At 39.6% G+C, this 13,802-nt stretch overlaps 1 protein-coding gene across 1 annotated transcript in view; it reads left to right on the forward strand.

Annotated features, from left to right (window-relative positions):
* galnt18a (UDP-N-acetyl-alpha-D-galactosamine:polypeptide N-acetylgalactosaminyltransferase 18a) overlaps nt 1–13,802 on the forward strand; it is an 81,956-nt gene that overhangs the window by 62,203 nt on the left and 5,951 nt on the right. Inside the window, exons 7-10 of the mRNA XM_017473507.3 lie at nt 2,701–2,886; nt 3,426–3,563; nt 4,622–4,717; nt 13,449–13,613. Of these exons, the coding sequence (XP_017328996.1) occupies nt 2,701–2,886; nt 3,426–3,563; nt 4,622–4,717; nt 13,449–13,613 (585 nt within the window). The remainder of the gene's footprint in view (nt 1–2,700; nt 2,887–3,425; nt 3,564–4,621; nt 4,718–13,448; nt 13,614–13,802) is intronic.

A 13,802-nucleotide genomic window follows, 5' to 3' on the forward strand; every position in this document is an offset into this window, starting at 1 on the left:
CCTAATTAAAAAAAAGAGGAAAAATGAAGAAAAAATTATCCTTAAAATGTTCCCCTTTAAACTGTATAAAGAGGACACGAGAATCATGTTCTATTCTTCATTCATTCATCAGCAGTAAAAACTTAGGACCATATTTAGAATTAGTAACTTTAGGTCTCAACTTTAAGTCATTATGTACGCAGGGCTTCTGCTCTCATTATTCAGCAGCTTATCAAATAGCACTTGATCCAGCACAGAATTACAACACAGTATCTTGTGGCACAACTTATTGATGCCATGAGGTACTAAATCGAGGTCATGAAATTGTAAAGCATGCATGACATTTAATCTATTTTATCATGTTTTTAATTGGCTATTTTGTTGAATTAGTTTCATAATGCTTTGGTTAGTTTCCTGTAAAGAAAACATGTCCACGGATTGAAGGATAAGCTGACCGAGCACTTACCTGCTACACTTACAGCTCATGTTAAGTTCATTCTTATCTTTATCTATATAATATTTGCAAAATCTCAGATTAAGATGCATCTCCTCTGATGGACATTAAATGGATTTGTGTATTTTTTTTTTTTTTTGTAAATTTCAGCACGACATGTTGTGGTTACATCAAACTGTCAGGTAGTGGAGCTGGACTCAGTACTGCTTGTCGTTAGTCGAACTTCTGTTTTCGCCAAATTTCACCTTGCATCCAGTTCTTGTGTAACTTTGTGAATAGAAATGAAGTCTGTAGCTTTGTCTGTGGTCTGAATAGCGATGAAATTCTCATCATGCACACTTACCTCGACTCTGAATACAGTGATTTTTTCCTGGTCACTGGACACAACGGGGGAATCGTGTCTGCAGGTCTGGAATGTGTCCCGGACGGAACCTTAGTCTATCGCAGACTTGATTTTGCGTTATACTGATTATTACTTGTTTTAACTTCATTTTCATAAGCAGATAGTTTAGCTTTCCTTTCATTCCTGATAGTATATCTCACTCATAGCCTGAGCTCAGAGGCTTTTCTAAAGGGTTTCATCTGCTCTGTGCAGCTTAATAAACTCTGATAAATGACCACCATGGGGCGTTTTTTTTTTGGACTTGTGACATTTAGAGCAATTGGCACCTTCAGTTCTTTAGTGAGATGGATATCTCAGCTAGGTTAATGCCAGAAACGTTGACCTTACAATGCTCTGTGTTACCATTAAGCCTGATTAATGTTTCTTCACTGGTTGACTTAAATGTGTTTTGCAGGAACACTGGATTTTCTGCATTCAGAAAGGTGAGGGTTTTAATACAATAGATGATATCGTGATATGGAGGGTCTAATTTGTCTAATTTTGTCTAATTAGTGTAATTTGTATTAGCATAAAAAAACATTCAGCAACTGAGACATAAATTGAACAAGTTTCACGGACGTTTGATGAACAGAAATGGAATAATGAGTCCCTGAACCCGGGGGGGTGGGGGTGGGGGGGTCGATATTAAAAGTAACAGTCGGTATCTGATGTCCTCCGGCTGCTTTAAGTACTACAGTGCATCTCATCCTCATGGACTGCACCAGATTTGTCAGTTTTTGCTGTGAGATGTTACTCCACTCTTCCACCAAGGCATTTGTCAGTTCTCCATCATGTCTGGGGGATACAAGGTTACATGTAATGTTCCACTGCGAGGATGATCAGCTGTCCTTCCTGTCTCCCTGTAGCACTGTCTTAGGTGTCTTACATTACAGACATTGCAGTTTATTGCTCTGGCCACATCTGCAGTCCTCATGCCTCCCTGCAGCAGGTCTATGGCATGTTCACGCAGGTGAGCAGGAACCCTAGGCATATTTCATCTGGTGTTTTTCAGAGTCAGTAGAAAGGTCTCTTTACTGTCATAAGTTATTGTAACTGTGACCTTAATCACCTACCGCCTGTAAGCTGTCCGTGTCTTAAGGAATGTCCCACAGGTGCATGTGCAATAATTGTTTATGGTTCATTGAACAAGCATGAAAAACATTGTTCAAACCCTTTCCAATAAAGATCTGTAAAGCTTATGTTGATTTTACAAAATTATCTTTGAAATACAGTCTCCTGAAAAAGGGACATTTCTTTTTTTGCTGCGTATACAATCACCAGCACGTGATGCATAAAATTGTGCAGGGCAAGAGGTTCGGTTTATGTTCACATCAAACATCAGAATGGGGGAAATATGTGATCACAGTGACTGTAGCATGGTTGTTGCTCCGAAATGGGCAGGTCTGAGAATTTAAGAAGTCTTTAGAGTTTACACATCCAGTTCTGTGGGCAGAAATGCCTTGTTGATGAAAGAGGTCAGAGGAGAATAGCCAGACTGGTTCAAGCTCACAGGAAGACTCTAATAACTCAAATAACCACTCTTTACAACCATGGTGAGTAGAAAAGCATCTCAAACACATCAAACCTTGAGATGATTGTGCTACAATAGCCGAAGACCACATCAGGTTCCACTCCTGTCAGCCAAGTACAGGTGTCTGAGGCAACAGTGAGCATGGGCTCATTCAAATCGGACAGGTGAAGATTGGAAAAACATCGCCTGCTGTTTATCTAATCTTCAACTGTCCACTTTCAGACAGAATTCAGACACATTCTGCAATAAGTGTAACGTCATGATTCTCATGTATTGCCTTCCATGGATGTGACCACAGCGAAACCTGCACCATTCTCATTTCAGAAAAGAACGTGTGTGTGCGTATATTCCCAGGTATGGCTGTGTGGGGGAAGTGTGGAGGTTCTCCCCTGTTCCAGAATAGCTCACATCGAGCGCGCCCACAAGCCGTACACCGACGACCTGGCAGCTCACGTGCGCAGGAACGCATTCCGAGTGGCTGAAGTGTGGATGGACGAGTTCAAGAACCACGTGTACATGGCCTGGAACGTTCCACTGCAGGTAAAACAACCCAGCAAATAGAACTGATGGCATTAGTAGTTTCAGTACCTGTATTGAAAACTGTGGTCATGTTATTAAAGTTAACAGAAACTGCAGTTTCATAGTGGTACGGCTTCACGTTTCGGTGTTGGTTCCTGCCCTTGGGTTTCTTCTGGGTTCTCCGGTTTCTTCCCACCTCCCAAAAACCACTTGGCTGATTGGTAACTCTAAGTTGTGTGTGATGCCTTACTTCCTGTCAGCGAGATATAACAGCTTCCCTATCTGGAACCAGTGCATTGTGTCTTAGGAGTATGAGGAATCAGCTCCACACAATGATGACATCAGCTTTCAGTGATTGGTTAAAGGAATGAGATCGCAAATGTGAAGGCGAAGAAGTAACCGCTTGAGTAAATCTGCTTGTTTCTGATCGAGAAGAAGAATTGCAGAAGCTCTTGTTGGTCTCTGAGCTGTGCTTCTCTCGTGGGCGTTCTCTCATCTCAGTTCTGGTGGCAAATGATTTTCCAAGCATCATCACTGTGTGTGTGTGTGTGTGTGTGTAGAACTCAGGGATCGATATTGGAGACATCAGCAAGAGGAAGCTCCTGAGGGAGAGGCTGCAGTGTCGACCCTTCCGCTGGTTCATGAAGAACATTTACACTGAAATGCGAACATACACTGACACCATCGCATACGGAGAGGTAAGCACACACTTTCATGTGTCTGAACACCAAATCGATCGGAAGATCTGTCCCATTTTTAGTGGGAATGTTATTGGAATGTTGGAGTTTAATACGAGAAAAAGTTGTCAACGATCTCAAGCATAAAGGAAGGTGATAACGGTCAGGTTTAGTTATTAGCTCCTAAAAACAGAGCAAGAGCTTCTTTTCTCCATCACCATTTTCCAGTGAAAATCCAGCATAGAAGCGGGCATGGACGTAAAAGCAAACGCTGGATTCAAAATCCCAGAATGCAACGCAGCTGAGTTGTGGTAGAAAAAGTTTTTTTCTCTCTCTCTCTCTACCCATACTGATGAGATCTATGAGAAAGTTGACACTTTAGAAGCTGAACAGTTTGAGCAGAGTGTACAGATGAGGAAGTGAGAGAGCTGGACAGACCAAAGGAATAAAGCGCCGCTGCACTGCTCTCTTCAGCTAGAGATGAAGCAAGGGCTAAATCCCACTGCACCATTATCATCTGGTAGTCAAACGGCATTGTGGGTAATATAGGAAAGTGAAAACAGACCAACGTGTTGATGAAAGAAAAGAAGTGCAAGCAATAAAAATAATAAACACAGAATTTCACGGCAAAATAAAGCTTGGACGCATTTGAATATCGTGTTAATTATAAAGATTAATATACAAGTGGTTCAGGGTGGATTTATCCTTTAATACCTGTTTTAGCTGTAAGCAAAAGTCTCCTGTGCATCTCTCAACGATGCTGCAATATTATATTACATTCCCCACTCCAGGAAGCCTATATTAACATTAACATTAACATTTCTCGTTTCATTTTTTTTTATTTCTTACAACCACAGGCTGGTAGGGAAATGTGCTAATTGCTGTTCCTTTATGGATTAGCGTGATTAAGAGCTCTGCATTATGGACAAAGATGAGCTGAGCTCCAGGGTGTTGAGGAAAGCATAGTGACCATTAGCAAGCAGTGCGAATGAAACAGATTCTGAATTCATAATATGATTCATTCTCGTTTTATCTTTCTTTCTTTTTTTTAAACTGTTCTGCATGCCCTGATTGTGCAGCTGAAGAATAGCTTGAGGCCGGATCTGTGCGTGGATCAGGGGCCAGACTCGGACAACATCCCCATCCTGTACCTCTGTCACGGCATGACGCCTCAGGTTAGCGCCCCCTCTCCTACTCCTCATGACTTGCCACTAATTGGTGTAGAGCTGTACACATTTTTTTTTTTTTAAAGTTTCACTTTATGCTCGTTCGTAGTATTGTGTAATGACCTCAGCCGATCTGCTAAATATTTACAAATGCACAAGTCTTTCTTTAAACAGTTTTCAAGGTTTTTTGTTTTCGTTTGAAGAACACGAAGCTGATTTCAGTCCAATTCATTATTCAAGATGTGTTTTTTCCCCCATGAAAATGTTTCGTAAGCTGTCCAAGTGTAAAATCACGGTTCCATCCATCCTGCATTTTGTGGGGGGGGGGGTTTACACGATGTCTCGGTTCTTCAAGCCAGGAGCAGTCAGGCTGAGTGCAAGTAATAATCGCCTGGTGAAAAATCCAAGTCAAATCAATGAGAACAGGAAACAGAACATTTCTTCTACAAGCTCATATTTAAGGAACAAACACTCCATGTTGTGCTGTTATACAAAAATAATCAATTATCTTCGGATAACAACAAGCGTTTTATTCCTTTTATACTACAGCAGTTTTCCATGATTAGGATTTTTAAAAATAATTGTATTCAATTTATAAATATTATTTAAATACACCGATCAAACATTAAAACCACCTGCCTAATATTATGTAGGTCCCCCTTGTACCGCTAAAACAGCTGTGACCCGTCAAGGCATGGACGCCACAAGACCTCTGAAGGTGTGCTGTGGTATCTACCAGTAGACAGGGGTCAGCATGGGCACTCTGACCGGTCTGTGACTACGCAACTCCCATACACAGCAAGCTGCAATGCCCTGTGTGTTCTGACACCTTTCTATCATAGCCAGCATTAACTTTTTCAGCTATTTATACTACAGGAGCTCTTCTGTGCGATCGGACCAGATGGGCTAGCTTTCGCTCCCCACGAGCATCAGTGAACCTTGGGCGTCCATGACCCTGTCACTCATAAACCGGCTGTCCTTCCTTGGACCACTTTTGGTAGGTACTAACCACTGCATACCAGTAACACCCCACAAGACCTGACGCTTTGGAGAAGCTCTAACCCGGTCATCTAGTGTTCACAATTTGGCCCGTGTCAAAGTCACTCAGATCCTTACACTTGCCCATTTTTCCTGCTTCCAACACATCAACTTTAAGAACTGATTGTTCATTTGCTGCCTAATATATCCCACCCCTTGACAGGTGCCATTGTAACGAGGTAGTCAATGTTATTCACTTCACCTGTTAGTGGTTTTACTGTTATGGCTGATCGGTGTATACATTTTTGTTATATTTAAATCAGATATTTACTTTATCTTTTTAGTTATACTGTATGTATTGTTGTGGAATGCCCATTCAACAAGTTAGTTCCTGTTTGCACTTATGTTATAGCAGCTATAAACAGTCGTTCCCTCACCAACGTTGTCTTTTATTCTCTCTCGAAGTCAAAAAGTCAAAGAAAAACACAACTTGTCACGTTACCAATAAAAATATAAATGGTAATCTCTGTACTGAAGATTTTTGGTTAAAGTTACAGCTTTATCTCTGACAACGCTCTGACCGTGGAGACTCCTTCCATAAATTCTAAATAAACATCTTCCAGAAAAATTCACCATATGAACCATTTAACATGGTTATGTGAAGGATCAGCCATACAAGTCAATATGAATGAGCTGTTACTATAGAAATGATAACATATTAATTAAATTATACTATATAAATTATGGTATAAATTATATTAATTAATGTAATTACTATATTTTGAGCTACATTGCTCTGTAAATAAATTATTATTGTTATTATTATTATTACTCTTGGCCTTTAAACAAAGCCTTTAGCATTTGATATATTGTGACTCTGTGAGTTTAATTCTCTCTCACTCATAAGTCATTTTAAAGAAAAGCGCCTTCAAAAATGGCTAAACGTAAACCTCTTTCTTGGCCTTTAAATAATCTACAGGCTGTCATCGAGAACGTACTCGGGCCAACAATAAAAGAAATGAGTCAGCATAATCCTCTTGTTACTTTTATGGAAAAATCTTTAATTGCATGTCATCTGGAACTTTTCCCCTCCATTGTGTTGGGTGTGAAGACTGAGCGGTTTTATCGCTCTGCATTATGCTGTGCTTGCTTTTCTGCACGTCGCCGCCGTATCACAAATGATTGCCGTGCTTTACAGAGACGTGCAGGAAAAAGTGAAACCCTCCCTAATATTAAATCCATAAACCCTGACCCATTATTTTCCTGTAGAACCGCTCTGGCTGAATGTGTAATGCTGTTTGGTTATGCATCAGCAAAAAAAAAAATAGGCAGGGAAATATTGGCATATATGGGGTGCTCGGGTTTGTCAGTTGTACATAATAAGCTAAAAATGAATTTTAAAATGAATGAATAACGTGGATTTGATCATTAGTTGTGATTAGTTTGGAGTTGATCCTGACATGACGCTTTTCCCACACCACATCAGCATCAATCTGACAATGAAAAAGACTTCTCTCTCGCTCACTCTCTCTTTCTCACTCTCTCGCTCACTCTCTCTCTCGCTCTTTCTCTCTCTCTCTCGCTCACTCTCTCTCTCTTTCTCTCGCTCACTCTCTCTTTCTCACTCTCTCGCTCTTTCTCTCTCTCTCACTCTCTCTTTCTCTTTCTCTCTCTCCCTCTCTCTCGCTCACTCTCTCTGTCTCTCTCGCTCTTTCTGTCTCTCTCTCACGTGCTCATTCTCTCTCTCACTCTCTCTCTGTCTCTCTCTTTCTCTCTCTCTCTGTCTCACTCGCTCATTTTCTCTCTCACTCACTCTCTCTCTTTCTCTCTCTCGCTCTCTTTTTCTCTCTCTATCTCTATCTCTCTCTCTCTCTCTCACTCTGTCTCTCTCTTTCTGTACTGATACTGATGCGATGATCCGAAATGCTCACATCTGCTAACATCATGCTTAAGTATGCTTGAAGGTGGGGGGGGGGGGGGGGGGGGGACACTGGACCCAGCTGTTATACTGCAGCGTTTCTGCTGACGCTTTTCAGCCAATCAGCAACATTTGCACAATCTCGGAGTACCATAATAGAGCGGTTTTGCTTATAAACTAAATTAACATATTTCTTCATGTATAATTTTAGTTAAAAGTGAAACAAAAACAAACCCCAAAACAACCCCCAAAACAACCCAAGCAGAGTATTGAGGGTTGAAGGCCTTGTTCGTCATTGTCTCCAGGGATGTGAAATCTCTACCTTCTGGTCACAAGCACAGAACCTTAAGATTAAACTGCTCTTACTATAGTTCATCATCATCATCATCAGTAGCCAGCTGGAAGATCCTGTGGGTTTCATTTCCTCTGCCACGTGTTATTCTTATTTTGCTTTGTTGTTGTTTTTTTTAATTCCACAGTGCCAGTGAACTCTTCAGTCTGATTGGTTTGAGCTCTGAGAGAAGTGCAGCTGCAAATCACAGGTTTATATTAATGTGCTCGTTCTAATACGTTATCATTTCATCCCGAGAGACTTGTATGGCAACTATTAAACATATTTTTAACAAACATACTTCTGTTTAACAAACAAAAGTGTATAACTGTCGATATGGTGATGTTGTTTATTTAACATTTATGGAAGGAGTCTCCAGTGTCAGCGCTTTGTAAGAGTCAGAGGTAACTTTAACTTTTCCGACATTTTCGCGAGCTTTGCGGTTTCTCAGTAACATGACAAGTTTCTTTTTTTTGTCTTCAAGAGACAGAAAAAGAAACTAAATTTAACTATAAACAGACCAAATGTCTGAGTAGTCATTCTGTAATAAAATTTTTAAAAACCTTCAGGGTGATCATAGTAACTCCACTTGTGGTGTTGTTGATTATTTTCCTATAACAGCACAACCGCAAGTTTTTTATTCCTTACTTTGATGGACCGAGTTATGAGTTTTAACGTAGCACCCTTTTATCTTTCACATAGCACCCTTTTAGCATTCTTTTATCATCGGAGATTTTATAGACTTTTCCATAAAACAGCAGAAAAGCTGTTTTATTAGTTACCAATTAGTTAACATTGATAATTCTGTTCCGTAGACAAACCAGGAAATTCGTTCAAGGTCAGAATTGTCTTTGTTTGCGGCAAACTCCACCCCATTCACACAAATCCCGCCCAGCCGTCTGTAGTCTGCATGTCTGAGGTCTGAATTTCGCTATTAAATTGTCACTACACTTTTAATAGGTTCATTTTTACTGAAGGATACCAATAATTGAGGAGGGCACTGTATAATGTGCTTAACCTCCATTTCTTCTGTCACTGAATAGGAAGCTAGCTTTCACCCACTCAGTGTCACTTATTTTTCCTGCAGAAAAGCTGCGAAGCTCTAAGCACCAAGCCATTTCCTGAAGCACGTCGTAACACATCGCTGCACAGGCTTCTGTTTTAACTCATTTAATTCTGTTTTGCTTCTTTGCCCAACATTTTCCTCTGGACCTGCCAGAAGGATGGTGAAAGCACTGTTACTGTAAATGTTTTTCTCTCAGTTTATCCTTTGTGCCCACTGGATGTTTTGGTTTCTGTCTCAAGAATAAGAAAGAACAGGCTAAAACTAATCTTTTAAAAGAACATTACACTGAATAATGTACATTTTCAAACTCAAACCGTTAGAGAAAATCCTTCCCCTTATAAAATTCCTTCTCTTCTCTTCTCTTCATCCTCCTGGAGAGGATTTACCAAATGTTAACTGTGTGGTACCGATCATTTTGAAACCAGTGTCTTGCCCTATGTGTTTGAAAAAATCAATACATAGTTTTATAATTAATCTCAAAAGAGCATTTATAGGAATAAAACACTTGGTGGTGTGCTGTTATAGGAAAATAATCAACAACAGGGTGGTGTGAGGAAGCGGAGTTACTGTTACCAGCCTGAAGTTGATTATTTATTAATAACAGCATATCCTGAAGTGTTTTATATCCCCCAATACTACAGCAATTCCAGCAGTGCAGTTTTTTTTTTTTTTATATAGGAATGACACATCATATTTTCATCCATTTGTAGTTACACTTATGATTGTGGAACATCTGTGAAATGAGTTAGTTCCTGTTCTGATTTACATTATAGCAGCTATAAATGGGCAATACCTTACTAAACTCTCTTCTTTTTCTCTGTTGAAGTTGATAAGACAAAAAAAATGCAGCTTGTTACTGAGAAACAATTTTTAAAAAAATCATTTTAAAAAGACTTTTGCGTTTCCTGTCTCTTACTGACTGTTACAAAGCTCTCACACTGGAGACTCCTTCCATCAGTTAAAAAAAAAAAATCTGTATATTAATCTGTACACTTTGATTGAGTCCACCATACAAGTCCCTACACTATAGAACTGATGACGTAGTTGAATGTATTATAGATTAGAATGCATTAATATAAACCTGTGATAATATAAACCAGCTGCTGTCACAGCTGCTGTTATTGAAAGTTAATACACCTTCTGATATTTCAGATTTAAATGTTCAGCAGAGTAATTAGTGCACACAAAAAAAAAATCATCTTAAACGAGTCTTCATATTATTCGGATTATGTACGGCAGCACCACGTCAGTGGATGTTCGTGTTCATCCACTGTTTGGTTGGTCCTATCATGTCATGGCAAACCAGCGTCTCCATTTTCCAGAATGCACCACGAACTACAAACATGGCTGACGACTACAACTACCCAAAGCTACACACTGTAACGTCACCTTCTCTTGAGAACTAATCTTGACACCTTGTTTGTTTATTCGGTTTGTTTTGTTTTTTGACTTTGTTATTCTCTAGACTCTGATTCTCTGCCTTGCCTAGTTTGTATTGTTTGCATGATCGTTTGACCCTTGTCTGTCTATGGTTATTGATTTCTGCCTAATCCTGTGGATTTGTCTTCTCATTAAACTGTCTTACCTGCACTTGCATCCATTCTCACCTCCAATAAGTGACAGGTCCGCAACACTTCCAGTCGTTTTGAATTTGTTAATAAGTTTGGCAACAATGTGGGGTGTGATGTGTTCGACTATCTGAAAACAAGAAATATATACTAGAAACTAAATATAAATGACATTTTGCTAAAAAAGAAAAAAAACAAAAAAGTTTTAATTTCCCATATGTATGATGTCTTTTGGGACACCCTTTAGTTTCCTCCCTGGGCTTTGTAAGTGACGATGATCACATGGTTATTCCTTGTAAGTCACCCATAGTACTTCCACTAACTGTGTGCTCTTTCTCAGGAGTTCTTATATTGTGACCTTAGAAGAGTTTCTATTGTTGCTCTGCCTCTGAGTGATACTCTCAGCCTTTGTGTCTGCAAAGTGAAGTTTAAAATTGGAACGTGAGCTGAACTTTAAGTGTCTGTTTACAGCCTGGTTATTGACTGCTTTTGAACATGTCATAGTTGGAAAGCTTCTTTCATAAACAGCATATTACTGCGAGAGTGACAGAAAGTGCCTTTACCAGACACCGAGATCAATATCGACTCAGATCTGTCAACAAGAGAGCTCTCACCAAGAACCTGTACTGCATCTGAATATAGAAAGCAGGTCCTTAACATAACTTTTTGTATTTTCAGTAAGTACAGCTGACTTTGGTGTCTTTGATACCTGGATCCCAAAACCATCCTCATAAATATTGCAGCAGTGATAGTATCTGTTTCAGCATTTCTCTCTTTTCCAGTTAAATTTATTTTAAGAGTTTATTTCAGTACAGTCTGTAGACTGATGATGGTGAAACATCATGGCCAGCTTTGTTTGTTCTACAGATTTCTGACAAACAGGCTCCCAGAACAGTTTGGCAAGTGTTATGGAAATTAAAAGATTTGAACAGAAAAGAGCAGAACAACCAAACTGATTTACTCAAGCTCAAACTCATTCTTCGGTTATAATACCATTATGACAAAATGGCTAAATCAACATAAACGTAGCATAACATTAAAAAAAAAATTCTATTTAGCAAAGCATGACTAGAAAACTTCATTTTTGGGATCTATTCACATTCTTTGAGTCAGAAAGCCAGTATATGTTTAAAAAGAAAAAAAAAAAAAACCTTTTAAAAATAATGTTAACAGTATATATCACTACAGTCCGTGACTGATGATGGTGAAACACTAACGATGGTGGCCTGCTTTCTTTGCTCTGCTCTGCAGATTCCCTCACACAGGGCACCGGAACTGGCAAATGGTGACAAATTAAAATAAAAAAGAAAACAGAAATGTGTTACTAATGTGTCAAGTCACATCTTTTTAATTACTGCTACCACCAGCAAGTACAATTTACGCACAAACCCGGAAACCAGCTTAAAAATAATCTACAGTGCATCAAGACTATGAGAAATTAGTTTTGTTTCTCATAAACAAATTTTGGTGAACAAATTAATGAATAGTTCAGTTAGCCATGATTATTTGAAAAGGAAAAGTTCTGTCATGAAGCGCTTCTCTCTCTCTCTCTCTCTCTCTCTCTCAGACATGCTTAAAGAAATGAGGGACTTTTTAATTCTTTGTTTTTAAAGCTAGTTTGTGTCGTAAGTACTCCTAATAATTTTACTCAAAAATTCTACAGTCTAGTCCAATTAGAAAACAAAAACTTCAGGCAGGGAAACCCTATCAAATACTCATACGTCATGTCAACGCCGAATTCAGCGTCATTTCCCAGAGTACACCTCCGACACAAACATGGCTCCCATGGACTCCAACTCCTAGTTCACAAGCTCAAGTACACCCGGTTACTGATTGCACCCGCCTGGACTCGATCACCACTCTGACTCCTATAAAGACGCTCACTGCACACAGACGTTCCTGCGAAGTATTCACTCAGCTCTCTTCACACATCCGACGTACCAAACCTTTGGTCAGTGTTTGCCAATCCTGGTTTTGACCCTTGTTTGTTTTCTTGCTCTCTGATCTCAGTCTCGTCCTCTGATGACCTGTTTGTACATCACCTGACCCTTTGCATGATCCTGAATTTTGCCATTGATACTGTGATTGGGATTTGTTTGTGTTTCCCAGTTTTTATTTGTAATAAAAGCGTTCACCGCAACTGTTGCCATCTCTGCTGCCTGATTCAAAAGTCAAGAGTGCTTAAACTTTTAATGTAAACTGACCTAGACAACCTGAGAACACCTGAGGAATTCCAGCCAGAACAAGCTTCTGTAAAACGTTCCCAGAGATTGTTCCAAAAAGGCTTCGTTTTCCATCAAAGCCGTGGATTAAAGCTTTGGCGTGGATTCTGGGCTTAGCAGGAGGAAGAGACATGCATTACTGATCCTGATCAAACACATAGCAAGTGCTGGAGGATTTGAGTTGTTTTTTGTTTTTTTTCCTCACGGGATGCTTCCAATCAGCACGCAGCTCTCTGTGGACATATCTATTAAAGTGCACCAGAAAGGAAATAATTGTCTACTAATTCTTGAGCTGTTTTATTTTATTGTGTAAGATTTTCTCCGAGAACAAGTCTGCACTGTGTATAATTAATGTATAAAAGCACAGACTAGAAATCTCTGAAGTCACTGTATATGTATTAAGTGCTGTAAGACAAGAAGGCATAAAAAATACTTTAGAATGGTTGTCATTTTGTATATAACATGTAAGCTGCCTTTCTCGTAAGCTTCTTTCAGTAATGCACAGTCTTTATTAAAGCTTTTCTAGAAAATGTTTAAACATGGGTGGGTTAAGTGAAAAAAAATATAATATCTCTATGTAATAATTTCTTTTCGGTATGTACCGTATGTATGCCTCTAAGCTGGAGACTTAATAAATGCTACGTAATGTCATTTCAGAACGTGTACTACACCAGCTCGGGGCAGTTGCGTGTCGGTGTCTTGAGCCCAACCATCGACGACAACGATAACAAGTGCCTGGTGGATGTGAACGGGCGTCCGCGCCTGCTGGAATGCAGCTACGCTGGGAACAAGCACATGAAGCACTCCTGGCTCTTCACTCAGGTCTGCTCACCACCACCACCCACAATCCCTTATTAGTGCAGAATTGTGTTGAACATGACTGTGTAGAACATCTTATAGGATATGACGCAAAGGAGTCTATGGGTTAGCATAGTACAGCATTTCTGATTTTGACTCCTTGCTATGACGAACCACCTGGTTTTCGGCTGTAACAGTGGTCAGACCAAACAG

This window comes from Ictalurus punctatus, chromosome 8 (assembly GCF_001660625.3).
Source record: "Ictalurus punctatus breed USDA103 chromosome 8, Coco_2.0, whole genome shotgun sequence".
In the NCBI taxonomy this organism is placed as follows: Eukaryota; Metazoa; Chordata; class Actinopteri; order Siluriformes; family Ictaluridae; genus Ictalurus; species Ictalurus punctatus.